This window comes from Oncorhynchus nerka, linkage group LG8 (genome assembly GCF_034236695.1).
Source record: "Oncorhynchus nerka isolate Pitt River linkage group LG8, Oner_Uvic_2.0, whole genome shotgun sequence".
Lineage (NCBI taxonomy): Eukaryota > Metazoa > Chordata > Actinopteri > Salmoniformes > Salmonidae > Oncorhynchus > Oncorhynchus nerka.
This window is the reverse complement of record NC_088403.1, coordinates 28286558-28304269: the sequence shown is the minus strand read 5'-3', so window position 1 is coordinate 28304269 and position 17712 is coordinate 28286558. Positions and strand designations below refer to the sequence as shown.

The 17712-nt window shown below is 46.4% G+C and overlaps 1 protein-coding gene across 18 annotated transcripts in view; it reads left to right on the top strand.

Annotated features, from left to right (window-relative positions):
* LOC115120621 (CUGBP Elav-like family member 2) overlaps positions 1-17712 on the top strand; it is a 297017-nt gene that overhangs the window by 152535 nt on the left and 126770 nt on the right. For all 18 annotated transcript variants that reach the window (XM_065021642.1, XM_065021629.1, XM_065021641.1 and 15 more), the window contains one exon: positions 9123-9319. In XM_065021642.1, the coding sequence (XP_064877714.1) occupies positions 9123-9319 (197 nt within the window). The remainder of the gene's footprint in view (positions 1-9122; positions 9320-17712) is intronic.

Genomic DNA, 17712 nt, shown 5'->3' with positions numbered 1-17712 from the left:
TTGAGTTAGATACTGAGTTACAGTTAATATAAGGATATCAGTCAATTTAAATAAATTAATCCGGCCCTAATCTATGGATTTCACATGACTGGACTGGGGTGCAGCCATGGAAAGCCAATCAGCCAATCAAAAATAGTTTTTCTCCACACAGAAACACCCCCCCCCCCCTCCCCCGTGGACGATGCCACAGATGAAGAAGCCGGAAGCCGGCTGTGGAGGTCCTGGGCTGGCTTGCTTACATGTGTTCTGGGGTTGTGAGGTCGGTTTGACGTACTGCCAAATGTTCTAAAACGATGTTGGCAGCTTATGGTAGAGAAATGATCATGCAATTATCTGGCAACAGCTCCGGTGGACATTCCTGCCGTCATCATGCCAATTGCACGCTCTCTAAGAACTTGATATAACTGTGGCATTGTGTGACCTTTTATTGTCCCCAGCACAAGGTGCACCTGTGTAAATATCATGCTGTTTAAATAGCTTCTTGATGTCAGGTGGATGGATTATCTTGGCAAATGAGAAATGCTCACTGAAAGGGATGTAAACTCAATTTTGCACAACATTACAGAGAAATAAGCTTTTTGTGCATGGAACATTTCTCTGTGATTTTTCATTTCAGCTCATGAAGCACTTTACATGTTTCGTTTCTATTTTTGTTCAGTGTAGTTTCTCCTCTGGCCCTGTCTGTGTGCTCTGCAGGGGAGGTTAAAAGCAGAGAGGTAAACACTGTGTCTCAACACTCCGTTACCCTCTTAGACTGACTGACCAACAAATGGCTTCCTTCCTTCCTGCTGTCTGTTTCACTCCTGTTCTCGGCCCACCTTTAGCCCTCAACCCCCTCTCTCTTCCTCTCTACCATCTCGTGCTTCAATTTGACCCTCTCTCTACCCCCCTTCTCTCTGTCCTCTCCTCTCTCTTTTCTCTCTGTGTGTCTGTGGAGGTGGTGTTACCAGTAATGGGGGTGTATTAAAGTGTCAGCCAAGGTTTTTGCCTGTCCTCCACACAGGAACACCTGCAGCTTTCTCTCGGAACAACACATTTACACAACCGCAGGGACAGCCGGGGGAGGGAGGTGTGGGCGCGTGTCTGTATGTGTGTGCTCGTGTGTGTCCGCCCGCCCTTGCTGTACGTGTCAATTCCCCTTTAGTCTGACACCGTGAGAAACATGGGCCATTCTCAATTCCACAGGCTGTATTGGCATGCGGAGAAGAAACCTGCGTTGCCAATGTTAATAACGATGATAGCCACTTTATCCATCTTTCTCTGGTACAGAGAGAACCATAGTAGCAGCAGTCAGTACTCGGAGTCTAAACTCCCCAAAGCACTGTTGACAAATGAGACATAATTGCGTTGTGAGGTCTACTGAACCCAATAGAATGCAAGTGATCATGTTCAATCAATACAGTTTGTGAACTGGATCCCAACAGTCGTCTTCTCTCTGCGGCTTACACTCCTTAGATTCTTGGCAACACATGCCTGATAATCTATTATTCTGTATCTCTCCCTCCCTCCCTCCATCCCTCTCCCTCCCTTCTCTCTCAGCTCGATCCTTCTCTTTTATCTCCTCTCGCTCCCTTTGTCCTCCTCCTCTTTGTCTGTGTTCACCTCCCCAGCTCTCCGTTGTTCAGGAGTTACGGCCGAGGTGTAGGAAAGAGCACGGGGGTCCTTGTTGAAGCAAGCCACACACAGCAGTCAAGGTGTTAAGTGTTACTCTGTCCTCCGCCTACTCTCCTGTTCCCAGTAATACCACTATTATAGACCGCTCCACATCAGGCTTCATCAAACACACAAAGGCGCCCTGACCTTGGGATGGAGTGTGAATGAAACACTGCAGCCCTTAAATACATCATCGGGGCTAGTAGTGGTGGTACTGTCTCTCTCTCTGTTCTCTGATCTGTCCCGGTTCCTTGGCCCGGTGTGTGGAGCAGCATTAGCCAAATGAGACGCTTTCGCCGCCGTTGAGTCGGATGATGAGTTTTGGCAGAGCACTGGCCAGCTACGCCAGGCAATCACAGCCCATTGCCCCTCACACGCACACACGCGCGCTAACTGCAAGACACACACACACACACACACAGGGCCTCTCATCTCTCAACCATGTGAGAGATTGGTGGGAGGGGAATGGGAGTTGATGAGAGAGGGTGGTGTACGTGCACATATTAAACCCACCAAAATATACGTTCAGACATTTCGAACACGCTGTCCTTATTTCCTGAAGAAAAGTGGAGATAAAATGAAGTATGAATCTCTCGTGAAGTTTTCTGACTTCACGAACAATATTTGTTTATGTCTGAAAAGTCCGGGCTGGGCTTAATGGGTACGAAATGTACCCTTTTAAACCCACGGGTGCTCCAAATACACCCACCTCTTAAATAACCTATTTGATTTCATTTCCAAATGTTTAAAAAACGTACCAACTGGGGGTCCAATCATATCCACAGAGATCAATGTGGACTTCGGCTTTTGTTCTTGTCTTCCCGTACACACCTGATTCAACTAATCACACACTTGGTTTTTATAACAACCAACAATGTGAGAACGCCCTCACCCAGAAGTTCACGAGTAGTCGCCCAATAATAATCTCCTTCGTCCTCATTTGTCTGTATTTCGGTAGGTCTTCTATCCCAGATATCCCTCAACCCTGGTCTTCTTCTTCCCGCTCTGCATCACTGACTACCTATCCACTCCAAACGTCTTGGAGAGAGTACAGCGGTTTCTAATTCTTCAGAATAGTTTCTAATCTTGGTACTACGGCTGTAGTAGAGGCACCAAAACTGCAGTTTTTGTGCATTTGAATCAACTTAAATCTGAGAAAATGTCATATCTATATATAAAATATTTATGCTCATGTTCACTGAATATTAGGGATATCAACGTAATATCCCCATGTGGGCTCCTGAGTGGTGCATCTCAGGGCTAGAGGCATCACTACAGACACCCTGGTTCGATTCCAGGCTGTATCACAACCAGCAGTGATTGGGAGTCCCATAGAGCGGCACACAACTGGCCCAGCGTCGCCGGTGTAGGCTGTCATTGTAAATAAGAATCTGTTCTTAACCGACTAGTTAAATAAAAACAACAACAAAAAATGATTTATAGTGAAAAAGACAGAATAGAAAAGTCTACTCATAAAATATTTGGTAACCAATGGTTTGGGGTATAAATATGCACTATAAACTATGGTAACAGGGTTTGGGGGAGAGAGCGGGATGGGATGGGGGGGAGGGGAGGTGGAGGAAAAGAAGGAGGAGGATGTTAGACATTACAGAGTCAATTTGATGTTGCTGGGATTTGGCCAATCCTGGCTTTGTGGTTTAGACCTCCCTAATTCTTCTACCCTCCTGGGGATTGCAGGCCTGGACTAATAGTTGTGTATGGGGATTCACCCCCCCTCCTGACATACACACACATTTAGGCTTTAAAAAACAAGCTGTCAAAAGTTGTGCTTAAAGCATCATTCATATAGAAGTCATTCAGAGCAGGGAGACAGGAAGTAACGAGAGAGACTATGAAGGGGCTTTATGACAGTTGTATTAGGCTGGAACTGCTGTTTGAGTGAATATGTTTCTCAGGTTGATGATTTCTCCAGGCTGTTCAGTCTGAAGTATACAGGCTGTGTGTGGGCGACAGCGATGAGCAATACTGAGGACATACTCAGCAACTTCTCTCTTCCCCACACACACACACACACACACACAGACACACACACACACACACACAGACACACACACACACACACAGACACACACACACACACACACACACACACAGACACACACACACACAGACACACACACACACACACACACAGACACACACACACACACACACACACACACACACACACACACAGAGACACACACAGACACACACACACACACACACACACACACACACACACACACAGACACACACACACACACAGACACACACACAGACACACACAGAGTGCACGTAATAATGAGAACTCTGTCTGTGCATTCCCATGATGTTTCTCTCTTGCCTGTGTCTTTTCTTCCTGCACACCAGTCGTGGGAGGTGATCCTCACTGTATTGCAATGCCTCAATAGACCAGAATGCACCACAGAATACCTTTCACTGTTCAACCGCAGCTCCTGAAAGCTTGTTCCCGTTATATAAGATACTTTATTGACTTGTTTTATTGTTGGATCAGTCCATTAAGGGCCTATTTATTAGCCTACATGTTCCGAGTCAAACTAAGCACACTTATTCAAACATTCCCATACCTGTCAACAAAGGAGTTGGGTGGCCATTTCCATGGCCCTTGATAAGTCTGCTCTACTCTAGGGTGTATCGACAGTCATTTGGTCTAGTGGTGCAGGAGTAGCGATAGGAGTTTTATAGCTGTAGTAGTGGTCGTTGTAGTCGTTGTTGTAGTAGTCGCTGTTGCAGTCACTGTTGTAGTCGTTGTCATTTGGTCTGAGCTGAGACTGATGTTTCTCACTCTTGTTGTCTACTAGATTAGTTCCTCATGTGGGACGGTTACACCACCTCCAACCATGTTCTGATGACTAGTGTCAGAGGGGCCTAGCATGGGACAACTCCATTGATGTCCAGGAGTGGAATGGAGGTGCGTGTGTTGGAGAGATGTTTGATTGATGTGGGTGGGTGTGTCGGTCTGTGTGTGTGTGTGTGTGTTCAAGTGGAAATGAAAACAGAGGGAAAGAACAGCAGGGTGTACCAGAGCCACTTTCCCCAAACGACAGTGTGTGTGTGTGTGTGTGTGTGTGTGTGTGTGTGTGTGTGTGTGTGTGTGTGTGTGCGAATCCGAGAGGCCATGCTGTGCTCAACGCTGTGCTTACTGCTGGCCCCACTCACCTGCATCCATCTCTCTCTCCGTCTCTTCGTCTCTCTCTCTCTCTGCCTGTTTCTCTCTCTCCCATGGGCGTCTGCCACTCTCCTTCCTGCATTGATGTGACTGAGACAGAGTCCCTCCTACTGTGTACAGGATTCACTAGGAATACCTTGGAACTAGAGCCTAGGTTTTTCCCAGTCAGGTCAGAAATCTCCACTCCCTGTATGTAATATAGTTGTGTAAGGTTACAAGTGGCCTTTCCAGCTGAGAAATTGTACTCAAGACAGCACTGTTTTTGGTAAACACATCCTCCTATCGAATTTTAGCTTTGTATATGCTACCAGCAGCCAATAACATTCTGATCTATATCCCTAATGGTGCAGATCTGAGGTGTGAATAGCATTTATGTTAGAATCTCTCTTATAGATGCTTCACTGGTTCACAGCCAGCTCAGCTATCTTCCTGCCACTGTCTGGTACTGCTGGGAAAGTTGAACTTTCTCTATTGTGTTTAAACCCATAGTGCAATTGAGACAGAGGCACACACACACACACACACACACACACACACACACACCGGATCACTCAGCTGCTCTACTTTATGGAGAGGGGGAAGGTCTCATAATGGTCCCTGCCAAGGAATTCACACACACACACACACACACACACACACACACACACACACACAGGCCTTGGCTAAGACTGTAGATCACCCCTCAGTCACGGCCCTGTGCTGCAAAGGAGACTGGAGTGATGGAAGCAATAGTTAAGCCATTAAGGCAGACAATTGGCTCAAATTGAGAGGGGGAGAGAGAGGAGAGAAGGAGGGAAGGAGGGAGAGAAGGAGAGGCTATGGCAGGAGTTGATCCACTCAATGACTTAATCTGTGCCCCGGGACACACTCCTGCTGTTTCAGGTTCACTCACACACTGACTGCAATAACACCTTGTCAGCCAGGGCTGCAGGGGTGAAGGGGAGAGAAGCTCATTCCTTTATACTGAACAGTCACTTTCTCACAGCCATCACCAACCCACAGAGACCAAATACCTCCACGTTCATGCAGTGTGTATCTTATAACAGATTATGACGTTTTATAAGCATTCATAGAGCCGTATGTTCGTGCACGGCTGTGTAATGGGGCATGTTGGCAGTGGGGCCTGTGATGGGCAGGGTGAATGGTTCAAAGGCGTATTGTGCCTCATCCCTATAGACCTCAAACAAACACACAACAAAGGGGAATTGTTTCTCTCTCTCTCTCACTCACTCACTCACACACACACACTAACAAGCCTTTTACAGTGTGTTAGTGGGTTGTTGTTGTGCTTCCAGCCTGGGGTGTCTAGGGATGGATATACTGCAGGTGTCATGGCTGTGCTGTGTGCCAGGGGAGCCGTTCATATCCCGTTTTTAAATGTCTAACGTTCAAGCAACACTCTGCTTTATGAGTGTGAACGTTGGCGTAACGCTTGGTGTTCATTGGGGCCGTAACTCCTGCCCGGTCCCCTCGGCGCTGTGGCTGGGATTTATCGTCCAGCTTACAGTGGAGGGGTTGCCGCGGGGACCGTTAGCACTCGTTTGCTCGTTCCCTCGTTCTCTGGCTTGGTCATTTATTTGACATGTCCTTTAAGTCCTTTAAAGAATTGGGCGTTTCTGCCGAACGCCTGGGCTCTTTCTGCAGGAGATGGATGGGCCGTGTTCAAAGGTCTGTATGTTCTCCCTCCCTCCATCCCCTCGTTCTCTCTTTTTATTCTCTCTTCCTTCTCGCTTCTTCACTTTTTTGATTCCCTCCCTCCCTTTTCTCTCTCTCCTCCTGAGCTTTATAGAGTGGTATTACGCCTGTCAGCTAGCCAAGCAAGGGATTTGGGCTTGTTTTGTTTCTGCCTCTCAAGATAATGCTCTCTCCTTTCTCCTGTGGAGAATAACAACAGGGAAAGTGGAGCGATAAAGCAGCACATGGACTTTAGCTTGTTTAGTTTGGGTTTGTAGTCTGGTTCCGTGGCACCACAGGCTGAAGTGGAGACTGGGACTGTGTGTGTGCTGGTACGTTCCAGCCCTATTCATGCAGCTGGCCCTGGGATCAATGGCAACTGTGCTGATTGTTCGAGGCTGGCGGACGTTTTAGAGAAATCGTTAAGATGTAAAACAAGCCATTGTGATCCCAGATTGTTCCCTCAGGGAGTCGTGTGTGTGTGTGTGTGCGTGTTTGTGTGCACATTGCACATTTTCTCTTTTAAAAAGCTTGCCAAGTTCACATTTTTATTTGACACACACTAGGACTATTGAATGTGATTCGTGACATGGACGACGTGAGCAGAGAGAAAGAAGCAGGAAAATGAAAGGTTACAGAGGCTTAGAAACATGAACTGACTTAACAGTGTATGGTGTGTGTGTGTGTTATGGTACCATGTCATGTAGTGTTTTTAACAGTGTATGGTGTGTGTGTGTTTTATGGTACCATGTCATGTAGTGTTTTTAAAAGTGTATGGTGTGTGTGTGTGTTATGGTACCATGTCATGTAGTGTTTTGTAACACAGTCCAGGCCCTCAGCACTCAGCAGACTAAGTCCCTTCTACAGAGTGAGCCAGACCTGCATGAACACAACAACACTCGGCTCATCACCACACACACACACATTGGTTTTACTATCATTGTGGGGATCAAACAATTGATTCCCATTCAAAATCCTATTTTCCCTAACCTTAACCCCTAACCCTAATTCCAAACCTAACCCTAATTGTGACCCTAAACCTAACCATTTTTCATTGTGGGGACCGGCGAAATGTCCCCACTTGTCTAAATTGTCCTTGTTTTTTTACATTCCTTGTGAGGACTTCTGGCCCCCACAAGGATAGCAAAACCAAAAAACAGACCCACACGTTCCCTGGTGTTGCTGTCCTCTTTTATCTTGTACTTTTATAGTGGAGTGCTAGGCCTACTTGCTCAGAGCTAGGCCTACTTGCTCCGAGGGAATTGTGTTTTCTTGAAATCATGTTATGTGGATTAAATAATGTATGTACGGAAGCTCCCCTTACTAAGGATTGTGCTGCTTATCATTTTGAGCTGAACAAAGAGGTATAATCGCACCCCAAAAATATATATGTTTCGTAAAGCTTACTTCGTTATTCAAGGTTTTAAATGTTTCACTGCTTCAGGGATAACGCACACAGACGCTTCAGCTTTACAGCGTTCTTCATTGTGTAGGTCAAATCAACAGATGAGCAGCAGGTGCCTCCAATCAGGGTTGTACCTCATCTGCCAATCAGGGCCCCTCTGGTCTACCTGTATAGATATTATTCACAAAGAGAGACAGAATTATAGGGGACGGGAGAGGGCACGAAGAACAACTCACCAATCAATCGCCGCAGGTGTCCGCTCCCCTAAATACGTCACATCAATTAATGTGACAGCCCACCGCGAAGGACATCGGGCACAGCCGTTCATAAATATGTGGGGCCAACCTCATTAAACGATATGCAAAATCTGATTTGGAACAGCGTGCTTGTGTAACAGTCTCAATGTGGCTTATAGGAAGGAGGTGGAGTCGAATTCCTTGTTTAAACCGCGTGGAGATAGATCATTGGATGTATATAATCACATGGCTTCTCTTTGGAGTAATGTGTTGTCAAAGTCACCTACTGATGGATGAATCTTCTCCATCCCGACGCCACGCAATTTCATTAATAGAATGATTTTGTTCTAAAGTGTCTCGCAAATGGCGAGGTGATATCTTGACGTCCAATAGTGGATGTATGTTCTCCAAGACGTACTTTCAAGGTGCGGGATGTTTAAAAAAAAATACATTTTGTGTGTGTGTGTGGGGGGGGGGCATAAATGGAACATTACAGGCTGCACAGTGCACCCAGCCTTGAACCAGCTGCTACCCCAGTGGACCTCTCCTTCCCATCTTCCTGAGAATGTCAATACTGTGTACTTTCACATCTTCCATGTCATGTCCATGTCAGGCCAGTTGTATTGCTTCTTTAATCAGAACAAGAGTTTTCAGGTGTGTTAACATATTTGCAAAAGGGTTTTCTAACGATCAATTAGCCTTTCAAAATGATAAACTTGGATTAGCTAACACAACGTGCCATTGGAACACAGGAGTGGCGGATGCCGATAATGGGCCTCTGTACGCCAGCTACAAAAGTCATTTACAACATTAACAATGTCTACACTGTATTTCTGATCAATTTGATGTTATTTTAGTGGGCAAAAAAATGACATTTCTCAGTGACCCAAAACGTTTGAACGGTAGTGTAGCTTCTATGATCTGATATGTAACCTAGCACCCCCCTGTGGTCTCTTTTCAGTAACGGCACGGCCGGGAAGATGAACGGTGCGTTGGAGCATTCGGACCAGCCCGACCCCGACGCCATCAAGATGTTCGTGGGCCAGATCCCTCGCTCCTGGTCAGAGAAGGAGCTGAAGGAGCTGTTTGAGCCCTACGGCGCCGTCTATCAGATCAACATCCTCCGAGACCGCAGCCAGAACCCTCCACAGAGCAAAGGTACGGCAGAGAGACAGTCACACACACACACACATACACACACACAACAGCCAGAGCGCTCAGCCGAACAAAGTTAAGATGGAGAATCACTCACTCACTGCTTATGCAATCCTACACAATACACAAGCAAGCAATGAACACAAAGGCATACTGTACAAGTACACATGTATCAATTCCATCAATTCCAGCCTGATATTTCTCTGAAACTGTGTCTTTGACACAAAACACAATTAATATATACATGTTCATCTCATCCGCCTTTTCCTGATGAACTTGTCAAGTCAGAGAGAAAACAAAAGAGGCAGCAGAGCCGACAATGAGACAATGCTGCTGCCACATTAGCAGACACACATCAAACACAGAGAGCGAGAGCGAGACAACAGAATGCACTGTGATGACAGGCAGCTTGAGGAGACAGTGGGAGTAGGCGGATGGAAGATGTATGGGGGAGAGGGAGACGGAGAGAGAGGAGATTTTGGTAAGGGCCACTGCAGACACACACCTGTTAATGTCATATTTGATTTATCTTCACTAAATAAAGAAATTAAAAAGGAAGAATGGAAGAGAAGGAGCAAGCGCTTTCCCTCACCTCCTCATCCCCACAGCATCTCTCTGTTTTACTCTCTCTTTTCCCTCTTCATCTCTCTCTCCATCCCTCTCTCTCTCTCTCTTTCTGAGTCACAAGTTCCCACAAGCCTTGACACAGCAATTCACCAGTCTGCCAAGAGGAGACAGGGACACGCCTAAATCAAATCATTCGGCCTAAGCTCACTGTCATGTGTTTGTATGTGTGTGTGTCTGAGTGTGTTCATGCTTGTGTGTCTCTCTCGCTCTCCCTTTCTGCCTCTCCATCTCTCCGCATCTCCTCCTCTGTCTGTGTCCCTAACCTCTGGATGACTTCTCTTCCTCTTTGTTTCTCCGTAGCGGATGAGGCCAATACTTTGCTCTCATCAGCCTCTCCCCTCTTCCTCCATTGTGTCTTCCTCTGTTGCTAAGCCCTTGAGTCGCTCTGATTTATCTGGTTGATGAGTCAAAGTGTGGGAGAGTGTCACTCATAGACACTTTACTTTAAGTAGGGAGAACAGCCTCTCATCTCTTCCTTGAGACTGTAAACACTCAACAATCTCTCGCTCTCTCTCTTTCTCTGGCCTGTAAAATGGAGGATTGGATTAAACAGGAAATTGGCTGTTTGACAGAGCTCTGTCTAGGCTTGTATATTCCCAGGCTTTAGGCGCTGTTGTTTTCTCGTCGTTAAGTAAGCACTCTCTAGCGCGACATGGCCTTGTCAGAGCCCTCTCACACGGTGGAGCCGCAATGGCCCCCCTCGGCTCCACAGTTGCACAGGAGCCAATTCCCATTTCATTGGTGTCAAGGAAACTGTGCCCCTTTTCCCCCGGTCTGTTTAGCTTAAATGAATGACCATATTTTCAGAGTGGTCTCAGTTAGATGGTTGAGGGAGTGTGCTACGTCGGCCTTGGTGATCCAGAGGCCAGGTCAACAGCTCTCCTTCTCTCTTGACTACTCTCTCCATTCTTCTCTAATCTATTGATGGTAGATACACATTTCCAGTTGATACACACATTCCTCCTTACACATACTGTTACTGATGCTTTGAGAAAATGTATTCATATATTTTTCATGTAAAGATGGCACAATGAATGCATTTAACACCAGTGAGTTCGTAGACAGTGTTTCCCGTCTGAGTGGTCTGGTTGTCTTTAGATGGTTATTCTGCAGGAAGGGCAACTGCTAGTTGAGTTGAGTCTGGTCCCAGGCCTAGACTATCTGATGGATGCTGTGTGTGTCTGTGTGAACGCTGGCCAGTGCAGTCTGGACAGTTTAGTTTGGCTGCTGTTGCTTTAATGTGTTAAGAGTCAATAAACAGATGAGTGGAGAGAGCGAGAGAGAATTTGATTTAGCACTGAGAGAGGGGGATGAGAGAGGGCCAGAGGGGTAAACAAAGACAGTCCTCCTCTCTTTCCAAGAGTTTGCATCCCAGGTTTGTTTGCGTCTGTTGTCTAGCCGGGTGTGTACAGCACAGGTGTGTGTGTGTGTGTGTGTGTGTGTGTGTGTGTGTGTGTGCGTGTGTGTTGGCAGGGGACATACTTTGTCATTCATCTTAATGATCGCACCTGTCCTCCTGGGTACAGAGGCACAGCATGCACACATGTGCGCGCACACACACACACACACACACACAAAATGGGTGTAATGTCTTCATTAGCAAGTTGTATATACTGCACAATTCTCTGGACATGGTGTCTGAAAGAACGACACCCCATATCAGTAACACACACGCTGAAATATAATAACAGCTCACAGTATCTGATTCTCCATCACCACTCTCCATGTACATCCACTCTGGGGTTTCCCACTGTAGTATCCAGGGGCATCCAGCTCTCCAGTGGCACACATTCACCGTTACAATTCTAATTCAACCGCATTCTCCCACAACGCTGAGGCAACGCTGGGCAAACGCTTTGCCTCCCAACACAATTATCTCCTCTAATGGATTCAGTAGAGACCGGGCCGACCTGAGTCAGAACACTGATTTATTTCATTCTTTCCTAAAGCAGCACAGCCAATTAGATTGCCATAACAAGACATACGCTTTGTTAGCTGTCTACCCAAGTCCAATTAGTGAGCGACTGCAGGTGGATTTTACAACGGGGGGGTGTATTGGCATGCCTCAGTGGTGAAGCTAGTTGCCTGGATAGGAGAGCAGTGCAGTGCTGGAAGCCTACTCAGTGTGTTCAGGGTTAGCCAGGAAACAGCATTTTGAGGATTTAATTTGGAGCCGTTTTTCCACAGTTAGTTGTGGTGGATTTGTAAAGTGTAAAGTGCTGTGTGTCCTAATCTGGTCTGAAGGTACAGTGGACATAAGGAGATATTGTCAAAGATCCAATCTTCTCAACATAGGCCACTTTGGCTGAATGTACCTCCCAACCCCCGTCTCTCACTCTCTTCAACACAGGCCACTATGGTTGTACCTCCCAACCCCCGTCTCTCACTCTCTTCAACACAGGCCACTATGGTTGTACCTCCCAACCCCCGTCTCTCACTCTCTTCAACACAGGCCACTATGGTTGTACCTCCCAACCCCCGTCTCTCACTCTCTTCAACACAGGCCACTATGGTTGTACCTCCCAACCCCGTCTCTCACTCTCTTCAACACAGGCCACTATGGTTGTACCTCCCAACCCCGTCTCTCACTCTCTTCAACACAGGCCACTATGGTTGTACCTCCCAACCCCGTCTCTCACTCTCTTCAACACAGGCCACCAACCTCCCAACCCCCGTCTCTCACTCTCTTCAACACAGGCTATGGTTGTACCTCCCAATCTCACTCTCTCCTGCTTTATTGATTGTACCTCCCAATGATCTATTTCTGTCTCTCCCGTCTCTCACTCTCCCTCTCTCTCTCTCTCTCACACACACACACTCACACACAGAGTATAGTGTTCTCCCGTGTAGTCACTCTAACCAGAGGGTGGTGTGGTCAATAATTGCAGCAGCAGAGTTAATTCATGTGGGTCAGAGGCTGAGTGGAGCCCTGGGGTCACGGGGGTGAAGGGGTTCTTCCTGGGTGCTGGGGCCCAGTGAAGAGTGCAGGGACCTGGTGTAGAGTGGTCTATAACCCCCCCTCCCATTCATCTCCTCCATCTAGCTCTGCACAACCAGAAGAGTGCTTTTCATTCCTCTCTCTCCCTCCATCTTTATTGCTCTCTCTCCTCTTTCTACTCTCTGTTAATAAACCATGCTAACATTCTGTTCCTCGTCGGCTGCAATCAATCGGCAATCTGACAAAATCGTTCTGCTCTTTTTCACCCCTCCCTCCATGCCAGTCCTCTCTTCTCTTACCCCTCTCCATCCATCCGTGCCTCTTCATCCCTGTTTTCTCTCTCATCCCTTTTATTTGTCCTCTACCCTCTCTCTTACCCCCCCTCTACCCACCTCTCTCTACCCACCTCTCTCTACCCACCTCTCTCTGTCTAATATGATGGTGTGGACCTGTGGTTGTGGATGTTGTTATTGACAGTATGAGAAGGGCACAGGTTTTTTGTGCAGTCAAAAGGCTCCTTCAGTAGATATAAAGCATTTATGAACACCGTCTCTCCTAATCTCTATTCCTCTCACTGGCTGCTCTCTACTCCCCCCTCCCCTCTCTCTGTCTAATATGATGGCGTGGACTTGTGGATGTTGTTATTGACAGTATGAGGCTCCTTCAGTAGATATAAAGCATTTATGAACACCGTCTCTCTCCTAATCTCTATTCCTCTCACTGGCTGCTCTCTACTCCCCCCTCCCCTCTCTCTGCGTTTTGTGTGTGTGTATATTTTCTTTCTCCTCTGTGTGTTTTGTGCATGCCTGCATGTGTGTGTATCTCTAGTGTAGTGTATGTGGTGTGTTTTATGCCTTGTTGGCCTTCATATAGATGTTGAGAGAGAGGCTATTCACAGTACACTCAGTGAACTCACATATTGAGCGTCTCGGTCTTGTTTCTGTGTCGGATACATTTGTAGTCGGTCTTGAATCTGTCTCGGACAGTGAGGACTCGTACTTTTTCCCCAGGCCCAGTGGAGTAAAAAACTCCTAATTATCAGCTTCCATTCAGTCAGAACGTAAAACCGCTTCACCAGGCCAAATATATACACTCCTTTCTTAATACATTAATGCAGTCTCTTAACAGCCGTCATATCTATTATAGACATGTTAGTACAGTGGTGAACCTATAGGTCTTCAGTGTGGCAGGTTAGTACAGTGGTGAACCTATAGGTCTTCAGTGTGACAGGTTAGTACAGTGGTGAACCTATAGGTCTTCAGTGTGACAGGTTAGTACAGTGGTGAACCTATAGGTCTTCAGTGTGACAGGTTAGTACAGTGGTGAACCTATAGGTCTTCAGTGTGTGACAGGTTAGTACAGTGGTGAACCTATAGGTCTTCAGTGTGACAGGTTAGTACAGTGGTGAACCTATAGGTCTTCAGTGTGACAGGTTAGTACAGTGGTGAACCTATAGGTCTTCAGTGTGACAGGTTAGTACAGTGGTGAACCTATAGGTCTTCAGTGTGACAGGTTAGTACAGTGGTGAACCTATAGGTCTTCAGTGTGACAGGTTAGTACAGTGGTGAACCTATAGGTCTTCAGTGTGACAGGTTAGTACAGTGGTGAACCTATAGGTCTTCAGTGTGACAGGTTAGTACAGTGGTGAACCTATAGGTCTTCAGTGTGACAGGTTAGTACAGTGGTGAACCTATAGGTCTTCAGTGTGACAGGTTAATACAGTGGTGAACCTATAGGTCTTCAGTGTGACAGGTTAGTACAGTGGTGAACCTATAGGTCTTCAGTGTGACAGGTTAGTACAGTGGTGAACCTATAGGTCTTCAGTGTGACAGGTTAGTACAGTGGTGAACCTATAGGTCTTCAGTGTGACAGGTTAGTACAGTGGTGAACCTATAGGTCTTCAGTGTGTGACAGGTTAGTACAGTGGTGAACCTATAGGTCTTCAGTGTGACAGGTTAGTACAGTGGTGAACCTATAGGTCTTCAGTGTGTGACAGGTTAGTACAGTGGTGAACCTATAGGTCTTCAGTGTGACAGGTTAGTACAGTGGTGAACCTATAGGTCTTCAGTGTGACAGGTTAGTATAGTGGTGAACCTATAGGTCTTCAGTGTGACAGGTTAGTACAGTGGTGAACCTATAGGTCTTCAGTGTGACAGGTTAGTATAGTGGTGAACCTATAGGTCTTCAGTGTGACAGGTTAGTACAGTGGTGAACCTATAGGTCTTCTTGACAGGTTAGTACAGTGGTGAACCTATAGGTTAGTACAGTGGTGAACCTATAGGTCTTCAGTGTGACAGGTTAGTACAGTGGTGAACCTATAGGTCTTCAGTGTGACAGGTTAGTACAGTGGTGAACCTATAGGTCTTCAGTGTGACAGGTTGACAGTGGTGAACCTATAGGTCTTCAGTGTGTGACAGGTTAGTACAGTGGTGAACCTATAGGTCTTCAGTGTGACAGGTTAGTACAGTGGTGAACCTATAGGTCTTCAGTGTGACAGGTTAGTACAGTGGTGAACCTATAGGTCTTTCAGTACAGTGGTGAACCTATAGGCCTTCAGTGTGACAGGTTGACAGTGGTGAACCTATAGGTCTTCAGTGTGACAGGTTAGTATAGTGGTGAACCTATAGGTCTTCAGTGTGACAGGTTAGTACAGTGGTGAACCTATAGGTCTTCAGTGTGACAGGTTAGTACAGTGGTGAACCTATAGGTCTTCAGTGACAGGTTAGTACAGTGGTGACCAGGTCTTAGTACAGTGGTGAACCTATAGGTCTTCAGTGTGACAGGTTAGTACAGTGGTGAACCTATAGGTCTTCAGTGTGACAGGTTAGTACAGTGGTGAACCTATAGGTCTTCAGTGTGACAGGTTAGTACAGTGGTGAACCTATAGGTCTTCAGTGTGACAGGTTAGTACAGTGGTGAACCTATAGGTCTTCAGTGTGACAGGTTAGTACAGTGGTGAACCTATAGGTCTTCAGTGTGACAGGTTAGTACAGTGGTGAACCTATAGGTCTTCAGTGTGACAGGTTAGTACAGTGGTGAACCTATAGGTCTTCAGTGTGTGACAGGTTAGTACAGTGGTGATAGGTCTTCCAGTGGTGAACCTATAGGGTCAGGTTTCAGTGGTGACAGGTTAGTACAGTGGTGAACCTATAGGTCTTCAGTGTGACAGGTTAGTACAGTGGTGAACCTATAGGTCTTCAGTGTGACAGGTTAGTACAGTGGTGAACCTATAGGTCTTCAGTGTGTGACAGGTTAGTACAGTGGTGAACCTATAGGTCTTCAGTGTGACAGGTTAGTACAGTGGTGAACCTATAGGTCTTCAGGTCAGGTTTCAGTGGTGAACCTATAGGTCTTCAGGTGACAGGTTAGTACAGTGGTGAACCTATAGGTCTTCAGTGTGTGACAGGTTAGTGGTGAACCTATAGGTCTTCAGTGTGACAGGTTAGTACAGTGGTGAACCTATAGGTCTTCAGTGTGACAGGTTAGTACAGTGGTGAACCTATAGGTCTTCAGTGTGACAGGTTCAGTGGTGAACCCATAGGTCTTCAGTGTGTGACAGGTTAGTACAGTGGTGAACCTATAGGTCTTCAGTGTGACAGGTTAGTACAGTGGTGAACCTATAGGTCTTCAGTGTGACAGGTTAGTACAGTGGTGAACCTATAGGTCTTCAGTGTGACAGGTTAGTACAGTGGTGAACCTATAGGTCTTCAGTGTGACAGGTTAGTACAGTGGTGAACCTATAGGTCTTCAGTGTGACAGGTTAGTACAGTGGTGAACCTATAGGTCTTCAGTGTGACAGGTTAGTACAGTGGTGAACCTATAGGTCTTCAGTGTGACAGGTTAGTACAGTGGTGAACCTATAGGTCTTCAGTGTGACAGGTTAGTACAGTGGTGAACCTATAGGTCTCAGTGTGACAGGTTAGTATAGTGGTGAACCTATAGGTCTTCAGTGTGTGACAGGTTAGTACAGTGGTGAACCTATAGGTCTTCAGTGTGACAGGTTAGTACAGTGGTGAACCTATAGGTCTTCAGTGTGACAGGTTAGTACAGTGGTGAACCTATAGGTCTTCAGTGTGACAGGTTAGTACAGTGGTGAACCTATAGGTCTTCAGTGTGACAGGTTAGTATAGTGGTGAACCTATAGGTCTTCAGTGTGACAGGTTAGTACAGTGGTGAACCTATAGGTCTTCAGTGTGACAGGTTCAGTGTGACAGGTTAGTACAGTGGTGAACCTATAGGTCTTCAGTGTGACAGGTTAGTATAGTGGTGAACCTATAGGTCTTCAGTGTGTGACAGGTTAGTACAGTGGTGAACCTATAGGTCTTCAGTGACAGGTTAGTACAGTGGTGAACCTAGGTCTTAGGTCTTCAGTGTGACAGGTTAGTACAGTGGTGAACCTATAGGTCTTCAGTGTGTGACAGGTTAGTACAGTGGTGAACCTATAGGTCTTCAGTGTGACAGGTTAGTACAGTGGTGAACCTATAGGTCTTCAGTGTGACAGGTTAGTACAGTGGTGAACCTATAGGTCTTCTTCAGGTTAGTACAGTGGTGAACCTATAGGTCTTCAGTGTGACAGGTTGGTAGGTCTTCAGTGTACAGTGGTGAACCTATAGGTCTTCAGTGTGACAGGTTAGTACAGTGGTGAACCTATAGGTCTTCAGTGTGTGACAGGTTAGTACAGTGGTGAACCTATAGGTCTTCAGTGTGACAGGTTAGTACAGTGGTGAACCTATAGGTCTTCAGTGTGTGACAGGTTAGTACAGTGGTGAACCTATAGGTCTTCAGTGTGACAGGTTAGTATAGTGGTGAACCTATAGGTCTTCAGTGTGAC